Here is a 13,668-nt window from a genome sequence, read left to right on the forward strand (position 1 = left end):
CTCCAGTCTGGGCGACAGAGTGAGACTCCAACTCAGAAAAAAAAAAAGAATGAAATTTAACCAGTGGGAAGACTTTTTTTGTTTTAGTTGCAGTCTTATTCTGTCAACTAGGCTGGAGTGCAGTGGTGCGCTCATGGCCACCACTGCCACAACCTGCTGGGCTCAGGCAATCCTTCCACCTCAGTCTTCCAGGTAGATGCAACTACAGGCATGTGCCACCACACCTGGCTAATTTTTTTTTTTAATGTAGAGTCCAGGTCTCGCCAAATTGCCCAGGCTGTTCTCAAACCCCTGGACTCAGGCAGTCCTCTCACCTCCACCTCCCAAAGTGCTGGAATTACAAGCATGAGCCACCACACCTGGCCAACTATTTTTTCTATCACATAAAAAAATGAAAAGACCAAGGTCTTTTCACATCCTTTAAATGTCTTACTGGAAGAATCACTCATTGTTTAGTATCCTAGTATAAAAAGTAAAAAGAGTATAAGTAATTACTGTGAGATAACAATAAACATAAAGACGAACATAAGTACAAATCATTGTGTGGAATACAATCTAAGAATTGTCCTACAGCCAAAATGAAAATAAGGCCTTTAAGTTATTTTGGAAAAGTGTTTATAGTTGTCATTTGAATGTCCATACAAAAGACTATATAGTACCATTTTACAGTTGCAGAAACTAGTTCAGCAACTGTGACTTGGCCAAAGCTGATCAACTTTTTTTTTTTTTTTTTTGAGTTGGAATCCCACTCTGTCACCCAGACTGGAGTGCAGTGGCTGCTCCTGGCCACCGCAGCCTCAACCTGCTGGGCTCCGGCAATCCTTCCACCTCAACCTTCCAAGTAGCCGGAATTACAGGCATGCGCTACCATGTCTGGCTGATTTTTTTGATTTATTGTAGAGATGAGGTCTCGCTGCCCAGGCAGGTCTCGAGCCCACGGGCTCAGGCAATCCACTCACCTCAGCCTCCCAAAGGCACGGGATTACAAGCTGAGCTACCGAGCCTGGCTGCTGATCAACTTTTAAAATAAAATGACCTCTCTAGGATAGGAAATGGAACGTAGGAAGTATTATGGTTCACTGCCAGCCAAATGACAGTACTTGCTATTTGAGAAAAAATAAAAACCAAAAGGTCACCTGTACTCCAGCCATTTTCTCTTACCACACTTCCTCCTTCCTCCTCCCCCCACACCAAATAAAAACAAAAAAAACACTACAATTTATTTATATGTGTTGCTGTTGTAGGTCTATATGGGAAAAAGTAAATGTTTCACTGCTCTAAAAAAAAGTATTATGGTTCAGAATTCAAATATTAATAGAAATCTTTCATAGATCAACTCTATTTAAGGCCTCCTGCCCCACTTAATTAGGGTTTGAAAATAACCTTTGGATTTCTCCATCATTCAGGAAGGATATTGGTGTTGAGACTGACATATCTGTCAAGGACAGTAACTACCATGGCTTCTGGTGCTTTGAGGAAACCTCAAATGCTTGGCCTTCAGGCCAAATGTCTGCAGTTTCATATTGTTGAAGCATTCATTGTATCCCTGGGGGTTGCAGCTTTCTATAAGTTTGCTGTGGCCAAATCAAGAAAGAAGGCATATGCAGATTTCTACAAAAATTATGATTCCATGAAAGATTTTGAGGAGGTGAGGAAGGCTGGTGTCTTTCAGAGTGCAAAGTGATTTGGGGATATAAAGAATTTCTTGCCAGGCTCGGTGACTCAGCCTGTAATCCCAGGCCGAGGTGAGAGGATTGCCTGAGCCCGCGGGTTCGAGACCAGCCTGTGCAACTTGGCAAGACCTCATCTCTACAATAAAAAAAATTAGCTGGGCATGGTAGTATGCACCTGTAGTTCCAGCTACTTGGAACGCAGAGGTGGAAGGATTGCTGGAGCCCAGCCAGTTGACATTAGGGTGGCCGTGAGGGTACCACTGCACTCCAGCCTGGGCGACAGAGTTGAGACTCCAACTCAAAAAAAAAAATTGGGGTTGAATTACATAGAAGTTTATCACTGAGCTGTGTTCCTGAACTATGAAACATGCTATATGGGCTAAGTAGTAGTTTATCTTGATAAATAAGCAATTAACAAATACTTTGGGCCGGGCTCAGTGGCTCAGCCTGTAATCCCGTGCCTTTGGGAGGCTGAGGTGAGTGGACTGCCTGAGCCCGCGGGTTCGAGACCCGCCTGGGCAGCGAGACCTCATCTCTACAATAAATCAAAAAACTCAGCCGGGCATGGTAGCGCATGCCTGTAGTTCCGGCTACTCGGAAGGCTGAGGCGGAAGGATCGCCAGAGCCCAGCAGGTCGAGGCTGCAGTGGCCGGGAGCGGCCACTGCACTCCAGTCTGGGCGACAGAGTGAGACTCCAATTTAAAAAAAAACAAAAAACAAATACTTTGGGAAAAAAAAGAAAATAACCTTTTAATAGCTGGGCATGGTGGCTCACGTCTGTAATCCGAGCACTTTAGGAGGAGGCTAAGGCAGAACAATTACTTGAAGCCAGGAGTTTGAGACTAGCCTGGGCAAACAAAGCAAGACCCCATCTCTACAAAAAGGATTTTTTTTTAAGTTAGGCAGGCATGTATCTAGTCTCAACCACTTAAGAGGCCAAGGCAGGAAGTTCACTTTAGCCGAGGTGGTTAAGACTACAGTGAGGTATGATCATGCCACTTGCATACCAGACCAGGGGACAGAGTGAGACCCTGTCAATAAATAAATAAAAATCTTTGATGTCCTCTATTCTTAATACCTTGTTCTCATTTCAGGAATCTAAATTTTTTTTAATCTTTCTGTGTCAAGCATCTTAAATTATAACTCAAAGTGGCCTATGAGCTGGATTGGTAATTTATATCTATGTATATATAGTGACTCCTAGTCAGGTGCTTCCCTTTCAGATATTTGTAAGCTATCCTGAGGGTACATATGCCATTGAGTACAGCATCTGTGCTGAAACTCCAAATGTACCTTGAATACTGTTAAGTGAGAGCTAGTCAGATGAATAAGACTGACCTACCACCTAGCAACTGCATCAGCACATGAGATACTCTTCTACACTGATTCATCACATAGGTTCATAAGAATTATGAGAGAAGGGCCACTTAAATTCAGTATTCTCCAACATAAAAATTCCCCACAACAAGATAAAATCTAAGATAAACTGCACTTGATCCAAGATGATACAACTGCCCCAAAAAAAGCAATCTTTATTGGAATAACTTAACCAGTAGGTATAGCTGAGAACACATATATCAATTGGTTAGGGCAATAAGAGCGTCTACCACGTTTCCCATGTGTTCCCGCAAGCTCCGTTCTGCTGCTGCTCGAGAGATCTCCATCTCTGTCATCTGCAGAAAAAGGATTGATCATATTACCTAGGTTTCCTCCCAGGCATTAACATGCTGCTAAACATACTGACTACTTGTTTCAGGAAGCAACCCAAATTAAGCATAACAACCTCCCCTGCCCATACACTAGTTAGGCACTGCTACTCACTATCAACTCCAGATCCTCCTTCTTGATGGTGACTTTTGCCAGTTCCTTCTCTCTGAAAATATTTATATATATATATTAGTTTTCATTCTCAACCAACACCACGGAAGCTCCCAGGAAAGATCATTCCCAGCTGTGCCCTGCAAGTAGATAAATCTTTTAAACACTATGACTCCCACCAATATCCTCCTCGTCTTCCCTGGAGTCTTTAACAGTCAGCAGGTGTTGTGAACCCTAGATCTGCAGGAATTGGGGATAGAATTGAAGAACAGTACAAAGTCTTAATAGCAGTTTTTATTTGTGTCTGAGGTATGGGGAGGGAGGAACTGTTAAGGCTGGCTCCGAGCTTAAGACTTACCGCTCCTGTTTGGCTTTCTGCTCTCGGGACCTTCTGTCTCCAATGACAGACATGGCCTATGAGAAAGACAGGTCTAGTTACTGCCCCGCTACCCACAATTCCCAGTGACCTAAAAGGCCAATAACAAGTGGCTCGTAGATGTATCCACAATGACGAGTACTATCGGGAAACAAGGACTATGCTTAATTCAACTCTGCACCTGAGGTCCGTTTAAGCCCTATCTCCACTAAGCTCCTCTTAGCAAGCGGCGGGTTCCGATGACGAATACTTCCCTAGGCTCTTCCTTTTACCCTATAGCCTCCTCCTGCCATCGGGATCAGAATCCTGTCTTGGAGCGCTGGCTTCCAGCTACAGCCTCAGAGCCCCCTCCGCTCAGTCCGCCCAGACACGCTCCCGGCCAACTTTACCGTTTCCAGATTGGAACTCTGAATCTCCTTCTCCTCTGCATAGTCGGTGACCCGCTCCAAGTCTGCCGCACCACTGTCGTGCTTCCGTGGCTTCTCCGGAGGCCGCTCTGGACCACTGGTCTCAGTCTCTAGCTCCAGCTCCACATCCCCCTCGGTCGCCATATCGATGCCACCACCACGCCGCCGCACACGCCCCACCTCCCGATGACTTCCGGCACCTGACCCGTAACTTCCGCCCAGAAAGGAGGCGGGGCTGGCGAGGGCCACACCTTCTTTATGCTCCGGTTCTAGAAGCTTCACCTGGGAAAGCGGCTGCCCTCTCAAACTTTTCCTTTCGGACTTGTACAGTGTTATTTTCCGAAAGGCGTTCTCTCAGACCTAACCCGTCACCGCTCCAGCCCCCCCCACAACTGACATCTTCCCCTCCACCTCCCTCCATAGGAACCATCCTTCCACCCACACACACACCCCTGGAGGAATTCTGTTCAGTCTAATCCTAAACCAATTAAGAATGCTAATCCACAGGAGGTCAGATATACAAACTGGTCCCTAATCTGGAGAAAACAGTCTGAGTAGCCCAAGTGGTGAGGCCCTCAGGAGACATCTTCACACGGGCATTTGCATTAACCACATCTTGGAGATCAGAGTTCTTTTCTTGATGTCCCCTATTGTGCCATAGGCTGGGTGCTCAACCCCGGGACAGTGGCAGTCCAATGGGCTGAGGACAAAAGAAGCTGGTTTTTCATCTACCTTCCATCTGGTGGACCTAAACCTAATTCCTGAGACAAAGATGGCGGGTGCAAAGACCGTCACAGGCCCCTGCACCTCCCTGGGCCTTGCACAGCAGAACAGCGGAGACAGCAGTGTCATAGTGAAAACCCCCTTCTATCAGGTGAGAGGATGCTTGGGCAGACAAGCTTAAAAGCTCTTTTAAGCAAAAGCTATCTGAAAAACTAAAAGGGTAGGGTGGCCGAAACTGGGGAAGAAAACCCACAGAAGCCCCCAAAAAGGGATAGGCCTTATTTTCTCTTTTAATACCCTTCCTCTTTCTTTGTCTCAGTAATATGTGTAAACCTCTAGTGCCACTTCCCCAGCCCCAATTATTTAGGTCTAGGGAAAGGTCAAATACCTCAAACCTATTTTTAATGAAAGCCTTGTAAGTTTTCAGTTGTCAATCCTGAATGGCTTGAACCAGCTTGAAATAGAATTCCTGAGTAAAAGAAAGGGAAAGGGGGAATTTTGGAACTCAACCTCTCAGGTTAACCTCACATATATTAACTTATGCCTTTCCTCAGCAAATCTTCACTTTGCTGCTTACATCTGCTCTACCCCCAGGTATCCCGCTTTGGGCCTGTTCCTGGTACCAGCTGCTGCCACTCTAGGTGGCCCTCTCTCACAGAGTCTACTTGTAGCCGCCTGTTGTACATCCTCCTCCATGTGGGGGCCTCGGCAGTCTGCTGCCTCCTGCTGTCAAGGACAGTAGTGGAAAAAGTCTGGGGCAAGGCACATGGGGTAAGTGGGAGGCAGTCACGTTGTAAGGTGGGAAGGGATAAAAGGAGAAACCCTGAAATAGAGATCCGGTTTGGGGGCAGATGAGTGGATGGACATACCAGGAGTAGGTACTTTCCATGCATTATGAATTGCCCTGCCATTTCTCACACACATACTCCCTCTAGATCCAGATGCCCTCACAGTTGTGTGCCCATCTGTTTGGCCAGTCTGACTGTCCAGTGCTCAGTGGCTCTGGGGCTGTGTACCGAGTATGTGCAGGAACCGCCACCTTCCACCTGCTGCAAGCCGTGTTGCTGGTCCACCTCCACTCCCCCACCAGCCCGCGGGCACAGCTGCATAATAGGTTTGTGTGTACTCTTTGGGTGGGGAGGGGACAGAGGAGGGAAGTAGACACAAGGTGGGTAAAGGAACTCCCAGGATAAATAGCACTGTAAAAAGACAGAAAACAGGTTTGAGTCCCTTCTTCTGCTGTACTTGCTGAGTGGCCATGAGCCAGACACTTACCCTCTTTGAGCTTCTAGTCTCTAAAATGGAGACAACAGTGGGGTTACTTTTTTAACATAACCCTTTATAAACTGTGAAACATTGCCCAGATGTTATTTAAGTATCTTTGAGTTAGAATTTGGAATATGGTGTAATAGGCCTATTCCAGCCCCTTCTTGCTTGGGATTGATTCTTCTCTTACAGTTGTCTCTTCTCTGCCCTCTGTAGTTTTGCCTTCTCTTTTGCCTTCCACCACAGGCACTCATCGCTCTCCTTTGCCTTTTCTCCTGAGTCTGGTTTTCTCTCCCTAACCAGCTTCTGGTTCCTCAAGCTGCTGTTCCTGTTAGGTCTCTGTGCTGTTGCCTTCTGCATTCCTGATGAGCATCTCTTCCCAGGTATCCTGCATCTTAACACCCTGCCGATCGGGGGTAGGCTATGTTTTCTAAGATAAAAAGTGTGTAAGAAAGAAGTAATAATTTGACCACATTTTTCCACTGGTGCCCATGGTACAGCCTGGCATTACATTGGAATCTGTGGAGGCTTCACCTTCATCCTACTGCAGTTGGTGCTTATCACAGCCTTTGCCCATTCCTGGAACAAGAACTGGTAAGAAGCATGTAATCCTAAAAATTCTTCCTGGAGAGATTCTCTGGCATTACTTCACTCTTAAGGGCTGGGCAAAGGGCATAGTAGGTCACTGGTCCCATCGTTTCCCCCTAAGCAGTATCAAAAAGCTTATGATATGATGATTGCATGGGCCAAGTTGGATGGATGGTCATACCAGTCTTCCCAGAGAAGAGGAATAGTTGGTAATGGATAAAAGAGAGTTGGAGCTCTGTGCCTGGCCCATAGTGCATCTATTAATTACCTATATTAGAAAAAAATAAAAGTTGGAGCTCCAACCCATTGCCCATCTTCTACCCTTAGGCAGACAGGTGCAGCCCAAGACTGCAGCTGGTTCCTAGCTGTGCTGCTGGTCACCCTAGGATTCTACAGCATGGCAGGTGTTGGAGCTGTGCTCCTATTCCGCCACTACACACACCCAGCTGGCTGCCTGCTCAACAAGATGCTGCTTAGTCTGCACCTTTGCTTCTGTGGCCTCCTCTCCTTCCTCTCCGTCGCTCCTTGCATCCGCCACAGTGGGTACATGTCCTATAACGTTCCAGTTTTGGGAGTCTTTATAATATAGCAAATTCCATTAGCCTGCCTAATCTCAACTGTCGGATAAAAGAATCCCTGCTTCCCCCAAGGGATGGGAAACCCCAAGTGCAGGTTGGGGGTAGAAATAGAGGAAATTACCACCCTGTACTAAAGCAATGATACCCATGCTCTCCAGAGCAACCCCGCTCTGGCCTTCTACAAGCCTCTGTCATCAGCTGCTATATCATGTACCTGACCTTCTCTGCACTGTCCAGTCGTCCTCCAGAGAGAGGTAAGGGATAGGACCTGGACTCCCCACATTAAAACCTTTTTGCTCCTGCCAAATAACCAGTTCATCGTTCTTACAACCTTTCTCTTCTCTTGCCCCTTCCCAGTAATCCTTCAAGGAAAGAATCACACCCTGTGCCTGCCTAGCCTGAGTAAAATGGAGCCCCAAACACCAGACACCTCGCTAGCAGTGTTGAGTGCTGGCATCATGTATGCTTGTGTGCTTTTTGCTTGGTGCGTAAAAGTATCAAGGGAGAGGAGGGAGGGTACCTAGGACCAGAATGGACAGACAGGAGAATGTCTGGGACTATGGGTTAAAGTTAGAGCAAGGCTAGAGTGAGAAAAGTTCCACACAAACAGGACACTGTCTAAGAATAGCACTCTATCAGATGATATGTATGAAATGAAAGGGGCAGGAGGGGAATGACTTGAGACTTTAAAACATGTACAAAGATTCTGGAGCCCTCACATGAGTAAAATTCTAAACCTTTGGTAGAAAGGGGCACTGGGAGCACAGTACACTCTTGAGGGTTACCAATATGGGCCAATTGGCAATAAATGCTCCCAGACAACCCTGCTATTTGACTAGACCAGCTTGAGAACTCTCTTCTTTCTCAGCAATGAGGCTTCCTACCTGGCTGAGGTATTTGGACCCCTGTGGATTGTCAAGGTTTACAGCTATGAGTTCCAGGTGAGAATCGAAAGCTCAATATCCCCAACACCCCCACACCCCAACACAAACACACACACACACATCCTACCAACCTCTACCCAAAATGCTCAGATTCTAGCTGCTATTACCTTTTTATTAAGTACCCACAATGTGCTAGGCACTGTGCTAGATACTTTACATACATATCTCATTTAATTTAATCCTCACAACAACCCTGTGAGGTAGGTATTTGCTCCATTTTACAAATGGAGAAATTGAGGCACAAAAGATTAAACATCTTACCAAAGTTCGCATAGCCAGTTATATGCTGGAGCCAGCATTTGAACCCAGATGTGCCTCCACTTTTTACATTAGACCAATCTTTTCAAGGGGGAGTTTCCTAGATTAACACCCCTACATTATTTTAAGGTTATCCCAAAACATCCTGCCTTCTGTCTTGCAGAAGCCCTCATTCTGTTTCTGCTGCCCCGAACCAGCGAAGGCAGAGGAAGGTAAGTGACCAGTGAGAAGCCATAAGAAACAGTAGACTTCTGTGGAGTGCCAAAGAACCCACAAGAGCAGCATTCACAGAAGTAGCTGGTACTGGGAGGGAAGAGGTGTTTTAGCAGCACTGCTCCCAGCAGTCCTTCTGTCTCTCCAGGGCAAAGGGGTGGGGCTGCCAGGCCAGCTGACCAGGAGACCACTCCAGTTCCTCCAGTGCAAGCCCAGCATCTTTCCTACAGCTACTCTGCCTTCCACTTTGTCTTCTTCCTTGCCTCACTCTACGTCATGGTTACTCTTACCAACTGGTTCAGGTAAGATGAAGCTGGGCCTGAGATACTCTCCTAAAGACCTATTTTAGGGAATTCCTGACACAAATGGGTCTGCCTTAATCTTTCATAGGGAGGTAGAACAAGCGTAAAAGCTAAGTCCCTGAATATTCTCTAAACAAAACCTTTGATTCTACAGCTATGAGGGAGCAGAACTGGAAAAGACCTTCACCAATGGTAGCTGGGCTACCTTCTGGGTCAAGGTTGCCTCATGCTGGGCCTGTGTACTCCTCTACCTGGGGCTGTTACTGGCACCACTCTGTTGGTCCCCTACCCAGGACCCCCAGCCCCCTATCAGGCGACGCTACCATCGCATCACTATCGCCAGATAACAAATGGCCTCCAGTCTAGGTCCATTTAACAAACTGAAGTTCCCCTGAGATTATACTCCTAGTCTGGGCTCAGGGGAACTGTCCAACCCAGCTCAACACCTCAAGGACACACTAGGGAGTTATCTGCCTTTAGGCTGAAGTCAGTATTTTATCTGAATTGGGAGAAGTGGTCATATACACACCCTAATGCCCTCAGCAGCATATCACTGGAGCTACCATTATGTCTTCATCCCAGCTCAAGAGCCTAACTCCCAAATCTGCAGCTCAGAAACCACTGCTGATCCCAGCAGACAGTGTGGCACCAGCCCTTTCCTGGCTCTTGAGCTGAAGGCGGGGGCGGGGAAAGACCAACAGGGACTGAAGAGTTGGCTCTGCCTTTGGAGATAAAAAGGAAAATAAGCAGTCCAGCCCCGGGCACAGGGATATAAGAAGCCCAGAACCACAGAACAAACCAGGGCACAGGAAGAAAGGAGCACAGAGGCAACCCCCAGGTTTTAATCCTGATCTCGAGGATAAGGGAAGGACGAAGACAAAAACCAACCTCATTCTATGAATGACAGAAGAGAACGTGAACACTTGAGAGCAACTGACCACGGGAAGTCGGTGAGCAGCAGGATTTTTTGGCCAACTTTCAAACAGATGAACAAACTGAGGAAGAATGAGGAAGAGAGGCACAAACTTAGGTCTTGGAGCCTTCCCTCTTAGGCCCTCAACTCCATCCTTGGGACAGTGTTCAAGGTCTGGGTGGGGAACAAAAATCACAGATAAGAAGTCTCCATGGTTCTTAAGATTCCTCTACCACATATCCGGAGTACTTGTCTGGTTGTCATTGTATAATAAAGGCTTCTACTGTGATGTTTCACGTAATAAGACTATATATCCATAACCTCTTAGGAGTCTAAAGAGCTCTCCCCTTTTGGTGGGAAAGGGCAGTCATTCCTCCATCCCCATCCTCCCAAATCCCCAGTCAAACCAGGCGCTCAAGGAATTACAAAGCTACTTTTAATACTTTGGGGTGAGCCCCACAGGAATAAAAAACACTGGGAAGGGGTAACCCCCTCACCCCCAGGAGTGGCCCAGGAGGAGAGAGGCTACCTGAGGGGAAGGAAGCACAAAAGGGACCCGCTGCAGACTCAGGGCAAAGGGAATGCCATCGGTGCTGGGACCTGTGAGCACTACAGGAGGAAACGCGAGCGTGGTGGGACTGGCTCCAGGCACACAGGCGAAGGGCAAGAGGGTTGGACACGAAGCCACAAAGCTACTTGGGTTCCTCCTTCTTCTCGTTTGCCTTTTTCTGCTTCTGCTGCATGATCTCCGAGTCCCTGGGGGTAGAGATGATGGGGCACTGGGAGGTACCAGAGGGCAAAAAGGACAAGATGCAAGGGGATGAAGGGCACAAAGGACAAGATGGAAGTGGATGGGACTAAGTTCAGCATGTGGCTGTTGTATTCCCACCCTAGGAGAACAAGAGGAAGAGAGCTGAGGCTCAAATGGCAGTCAGTCTCCATCTGGCTGTTGCCCAAGGGGTCAGAAGTCTGGCCACACAGGCCCAAGGCTCTCTATCCTGTGCTGAGTACCACACCCAGCAACACCAGTGAGAAGGTTGGGAGAAGGGAGGAGAACCGAACAGCAAGGAGGGCCAAAGTACTGGGCTGGCATAATCACAACTGTATCTGAAACGTGAAGCTCCCTGCCCTTGCCCTAAGGTCAAACCTAGGGGCACTCCTCAGAAATCAGGCTGAGGGCAGGCTCCCGCCCCGTCCCTTCCTGTTAGACTGTGAGCTAACAATTTGAAGGCTGGGGAGGAAATAAAACTCCAGAGGAAGCAATACACTCTGCCCCTCACTAGTCCAGATTCAAGCCCTGAGGTAGCTACTCTTGCCTGCTACAACCCTTAGTCTAACCTAGGTCTCCCCCATCCCCTCCCCTCCCTGGGGCTACCTCTGCTTGCGGGCAGCAGCAGAAAGCCCGTCATCTCGGCGCTTTCCCTTAACCGAGTCGCTCTGTTTTTTCATATTCTTCTGGCGGGCGAGCTCACGCTGGTTACCGCCTAAGAAAAGAAGGTGAAAAGTGAGACGCGGGGGCCGCTCTGGCCACATACCGGCGACCCTTCTGCCCCACCCCGGACTCCAGCAGGGTCCAACACTACAATCCCCGGGCCCCAACAGCGGCCCGTTTCAGGACCCAGGCTGCTTGTGGTCAGGGGGAGTGGCGAAGCTGCCACGGGCCAGGTCACATTGCCGGGTGGAGGAAGGACGGACCCGAAGAGCCAGCTGGAGGCGTGTTCTGAGTTTTGGGGCGGCGTGGGGGCCCAGACAGTTGGTGAGGTGTGTGTGGACGGTGCGGGTCTCTGTGGGGGATGGGCTGATCGTGGAGTATGGGGCTCCGGGCCTATCGCAGAAGCGCAGTTGTCCTCACACAGCGAAAGGTCGGGGAGGGCCTATGCCTAACAGGGGCGTTTCATGAAGTGGCGGTGGGGAATGGTTCGGTTTCCGGGCACCGAATGTGAAGGTGGCTACACAGCGCTCCCAGAGAAAGGCCTCGCTGAGGAAGCTAGGGGAGGTCAAGGCCGACGGTTCGGCGGTCACGTTCAGGGTGGACAGAAAGAAAAGGGCAAGGGGAAGGGGGTCTCGATGCTCACGGGTCATGGCGACGGCAGCAGCTCCAACCTGCCTCCGTTGCGTCCCCTCGTTCGGTCCGACGTTGCACGCCCCGCCCCCTTCTTGCCGCGTAACTCAGTCGTCCCTCCCCCCCTTCGTGCCCCACCTTCGTGCCCGGGCGCAGACTCTCATTGGACAAGAAGAAACACGTGGGGCCGCGGGCCACACTTGAGCCTGGGCGGATAAGGGGCGGAGATTCGCGGGCGGAGCGCGCAGCGTGGGGCGGGGCTTCTCGAGCGAGGCTTTGGGCCAAGCCTGAAGAAACTAGACCGGGTCACGTGGGCAGGGTGGGGGCGGAGGGGTGCGGCTGGCGATGTGGCGCTCCCGCGAGCTCTAGCACGTGACCGGCAGAGTGACCTCATGCGGGGACAGTTTAGGATACTGACGAACTCGCCCTGAGGCAACACGGGGAGACGGAGGGCGGGGGTTCACGGTTTACGGTACAGCGGTAGTTCAGTCAGTTATCTGGACGCTACAACTAAATGTGGCCCTATTACTTGGGACCCCCTTTAGCCACTTAATTTGGACTCGACATGTCCACAGCTCGCGTAAAATCCTGTACAAACAAAACTTCAGAAACCCCCTTCAAAGTCCCTCCAATAGTCGCAGCCACATCTGGTATGTCCTAAGAACCTGATCCTCCTTATTTCCTCACAGAAGCTTTAAACGAGAAGATGTAGTAGCTTGGAAGTACTGGGGGATTCCAACAATCAGACTATGGAGTCGGGTCGGGGCTGAGACGGGAATGCACGTTTTTCCTCACAGTTCTCCACTGTGCTGTCTTCACCAGGCACACCTGGGTTGTAAGAGACTGTTGAATAAGAAAGGAAGCTAAAATTAAACTCATTAACCTTATGTCTGCAAGATTCCCTACCAGATCTGAGAAATTGGATAAAGGAGGAATGCTTAGAAAACATCACAGGAAAGGACTGGCTGTAAACTTTTACTTAGTCTCTCCAGCTAAGTGCCCACAGCAGAACCGAAATGAGGCTAGAACTTCAAACCGGCTTTCCCCTCAACATAGAGCTAATGGGAAGTACCATCCTCGGGATCTCTTCTATACCCAAGTATCACCCGGATTACCGTTACTTAATATTTTTGTATCAGTCTTAAATAAGAGATACAAATCAAACTTCAAGTTCCTATAGTAAATTTAAAATCAGTATCACTTGCCAGAAAGTAACTATCACTTATCAGAAAGTAACTATAAAATAAATACAATGAAAATGAAATACATTATTAAATTTTGCCCAAATAATGTCATTGCCATAGGCGCTGAGCCTGGGACCAACCTTTCTTAAAAAGTGAAATTAACAAATGTTAAAGAGGCAGTAAGGCATAAGTCTTCCAAACTGAAGCTTTTCGTGACATAATCAGAAGGTTGAAAAACTTTTTTTTTTGGGACAGGCACTGTGACTCAGCCTGTAATCCCAGCACTTTGGGAGGCTGAGGCAAAAGGATTGCCTGAGCCCAGGGGTTCGAGACCAGCCTGGGCAACTTAGCGAGACCTCATCT

The 13,668-nt window shown here is 48.5% G+C and overlaps 3 protein-coding genes across 11 annotated transcripts; 1 reads left to right on the plus strand and 2 right to left on the minus strand.

Annotated features, from left to right (window-relative positions):
* Nucleotides 1-3,171: 3,171 nt before the first annotated feature.
* Nucleotides 3,172-4,623, minus strand: HYPK (huntingtin interacting protein K). The gene is made up of 4 exons (XM_008059608.2): nucleotides 4,257-4,623; nucleotides 3,850-3,905; nucleotides 3,495-3,546; nucleotides 3,172-3,346 (listed from the first exon to the last, which is right to left on the minus strand). Exons 1-4 carry the CDS (start codon nucleotides 4,416-4,418, stop codon nucleotides 3,251-3,253), a joined length of 366 nt encoding a protein of 121 aa, XP_008057799.1. The 5' UTR covers nucleotides 4,419-4,623; the 3' UTR covers nucleotides 3,172-3,250.
* A 315-nt stretch (nucleotides 4,624-4,938) lies between these two features.
* On the plus strand, nucleotides 4,939-10,610 carry SERINC4 (serine incorporator 4). 2 transcript variants are annotated; one of them, XM_008059611.2, is made up of 12 exons: nucleotides 4,945-5,148; nucleotides 5,592-5,768; nucleotides 5,933-6,111; nucleotides 6,567-6,646; nucleotides 6,764-6,857; nucleotides 7,179-7,390; nucleotides 7,588-7,683; nucleotides 7,787-7,913; nucleotides 8,298-8,370; nucleotides 8,795-8,843; nucleotides 8,993-9,146; nucleotides 9,301-10,610. In XM_008059611.2, the coding sequence occupies exons 1-12, from the start codon at nucleotides 5,047-5,049 to the stop codon at nucleotides 9,491-9,493; spliced, it is 1,536 nt and encodes a 511-aa protein (XP_008057802.1). In that variant the 5' UTR covers nucleotides 4,945-5,046; the 3' UTR covers nucleotides 9,494-10,610. The 2 variants fall into 2 exon arrangements, with proteins under 2 accessions (XP_008057803.1, XP_008057802.1); XM_008059612.2 differs by lacking the exon at nucleotides 7,179-7,390 and having other exon boundaries at nucleotides 4,939-5,148; nucleotides 5,552-5,768.
* Nucleotides 8,448-12,548, minus strand: SERF2 (small EDRK-rich factor 2). Of its 8 annotated transcripts, none has more exons than XM_021713149.1 (4): nucleotides 12,135-12,245; nucleotides 11,435-11,543; nucleotides 10,589-10,838; nucleotides 8,448-10,141 (listed from the first exon to the last, which is right to left on the minus strand). In XM_021713149.1, exons 1-4 carry the CDS (start codon nucleotides 12,139-12,141, stop codon nucleotides 9,758-9,760), a joined length of 750 nt encoding a protein of 249 aa, XP_021568824.1. In that variant the 5' UTR covers nucleotides 12,142-12,245; the 3' UTR covers nucleotides 8,448-9,757. The 8 variants fall into 8 exon arrangements, 7 of the variants coding, with proteins under 7 accessions (XP_021568824.1, XP_021568825.1, XP_008057801.1 ...); XR_002482057.1 differs by having other exon boundaries at nucleotides 9,697-10,141; nucleotides 10,589-10,815; XM_021713151.1 differs by lacking the exon at nucleotides 8,448-10,141 and adding an exon at nucleotides 11,678-11,682 and having other exon boundaries at nucleotides 10,479-10,815; nucleotides 11,945-12,149.
* Between the last annotated feature and the right edge of the window lie 1,120 nt (nucleotides 12,549-13,668).

The sequence above is a fragment of the Carlito syrichta genome, unplaced genomic scaffold, assembly GCF_000164805.1.
Source record: "Carlito syrichta isolate Samal-C Ts95f unplaced genomic scaffold, Tarsius_syrichta-2.0.1 Scaffold304305, whole genome shotgun sequence".
Lineage (NCBI taxonomy): Eukaryota > Metazoa > Chordata > Mammalia > Primates > Tarsiidae > Carlito > Carlito syrichta.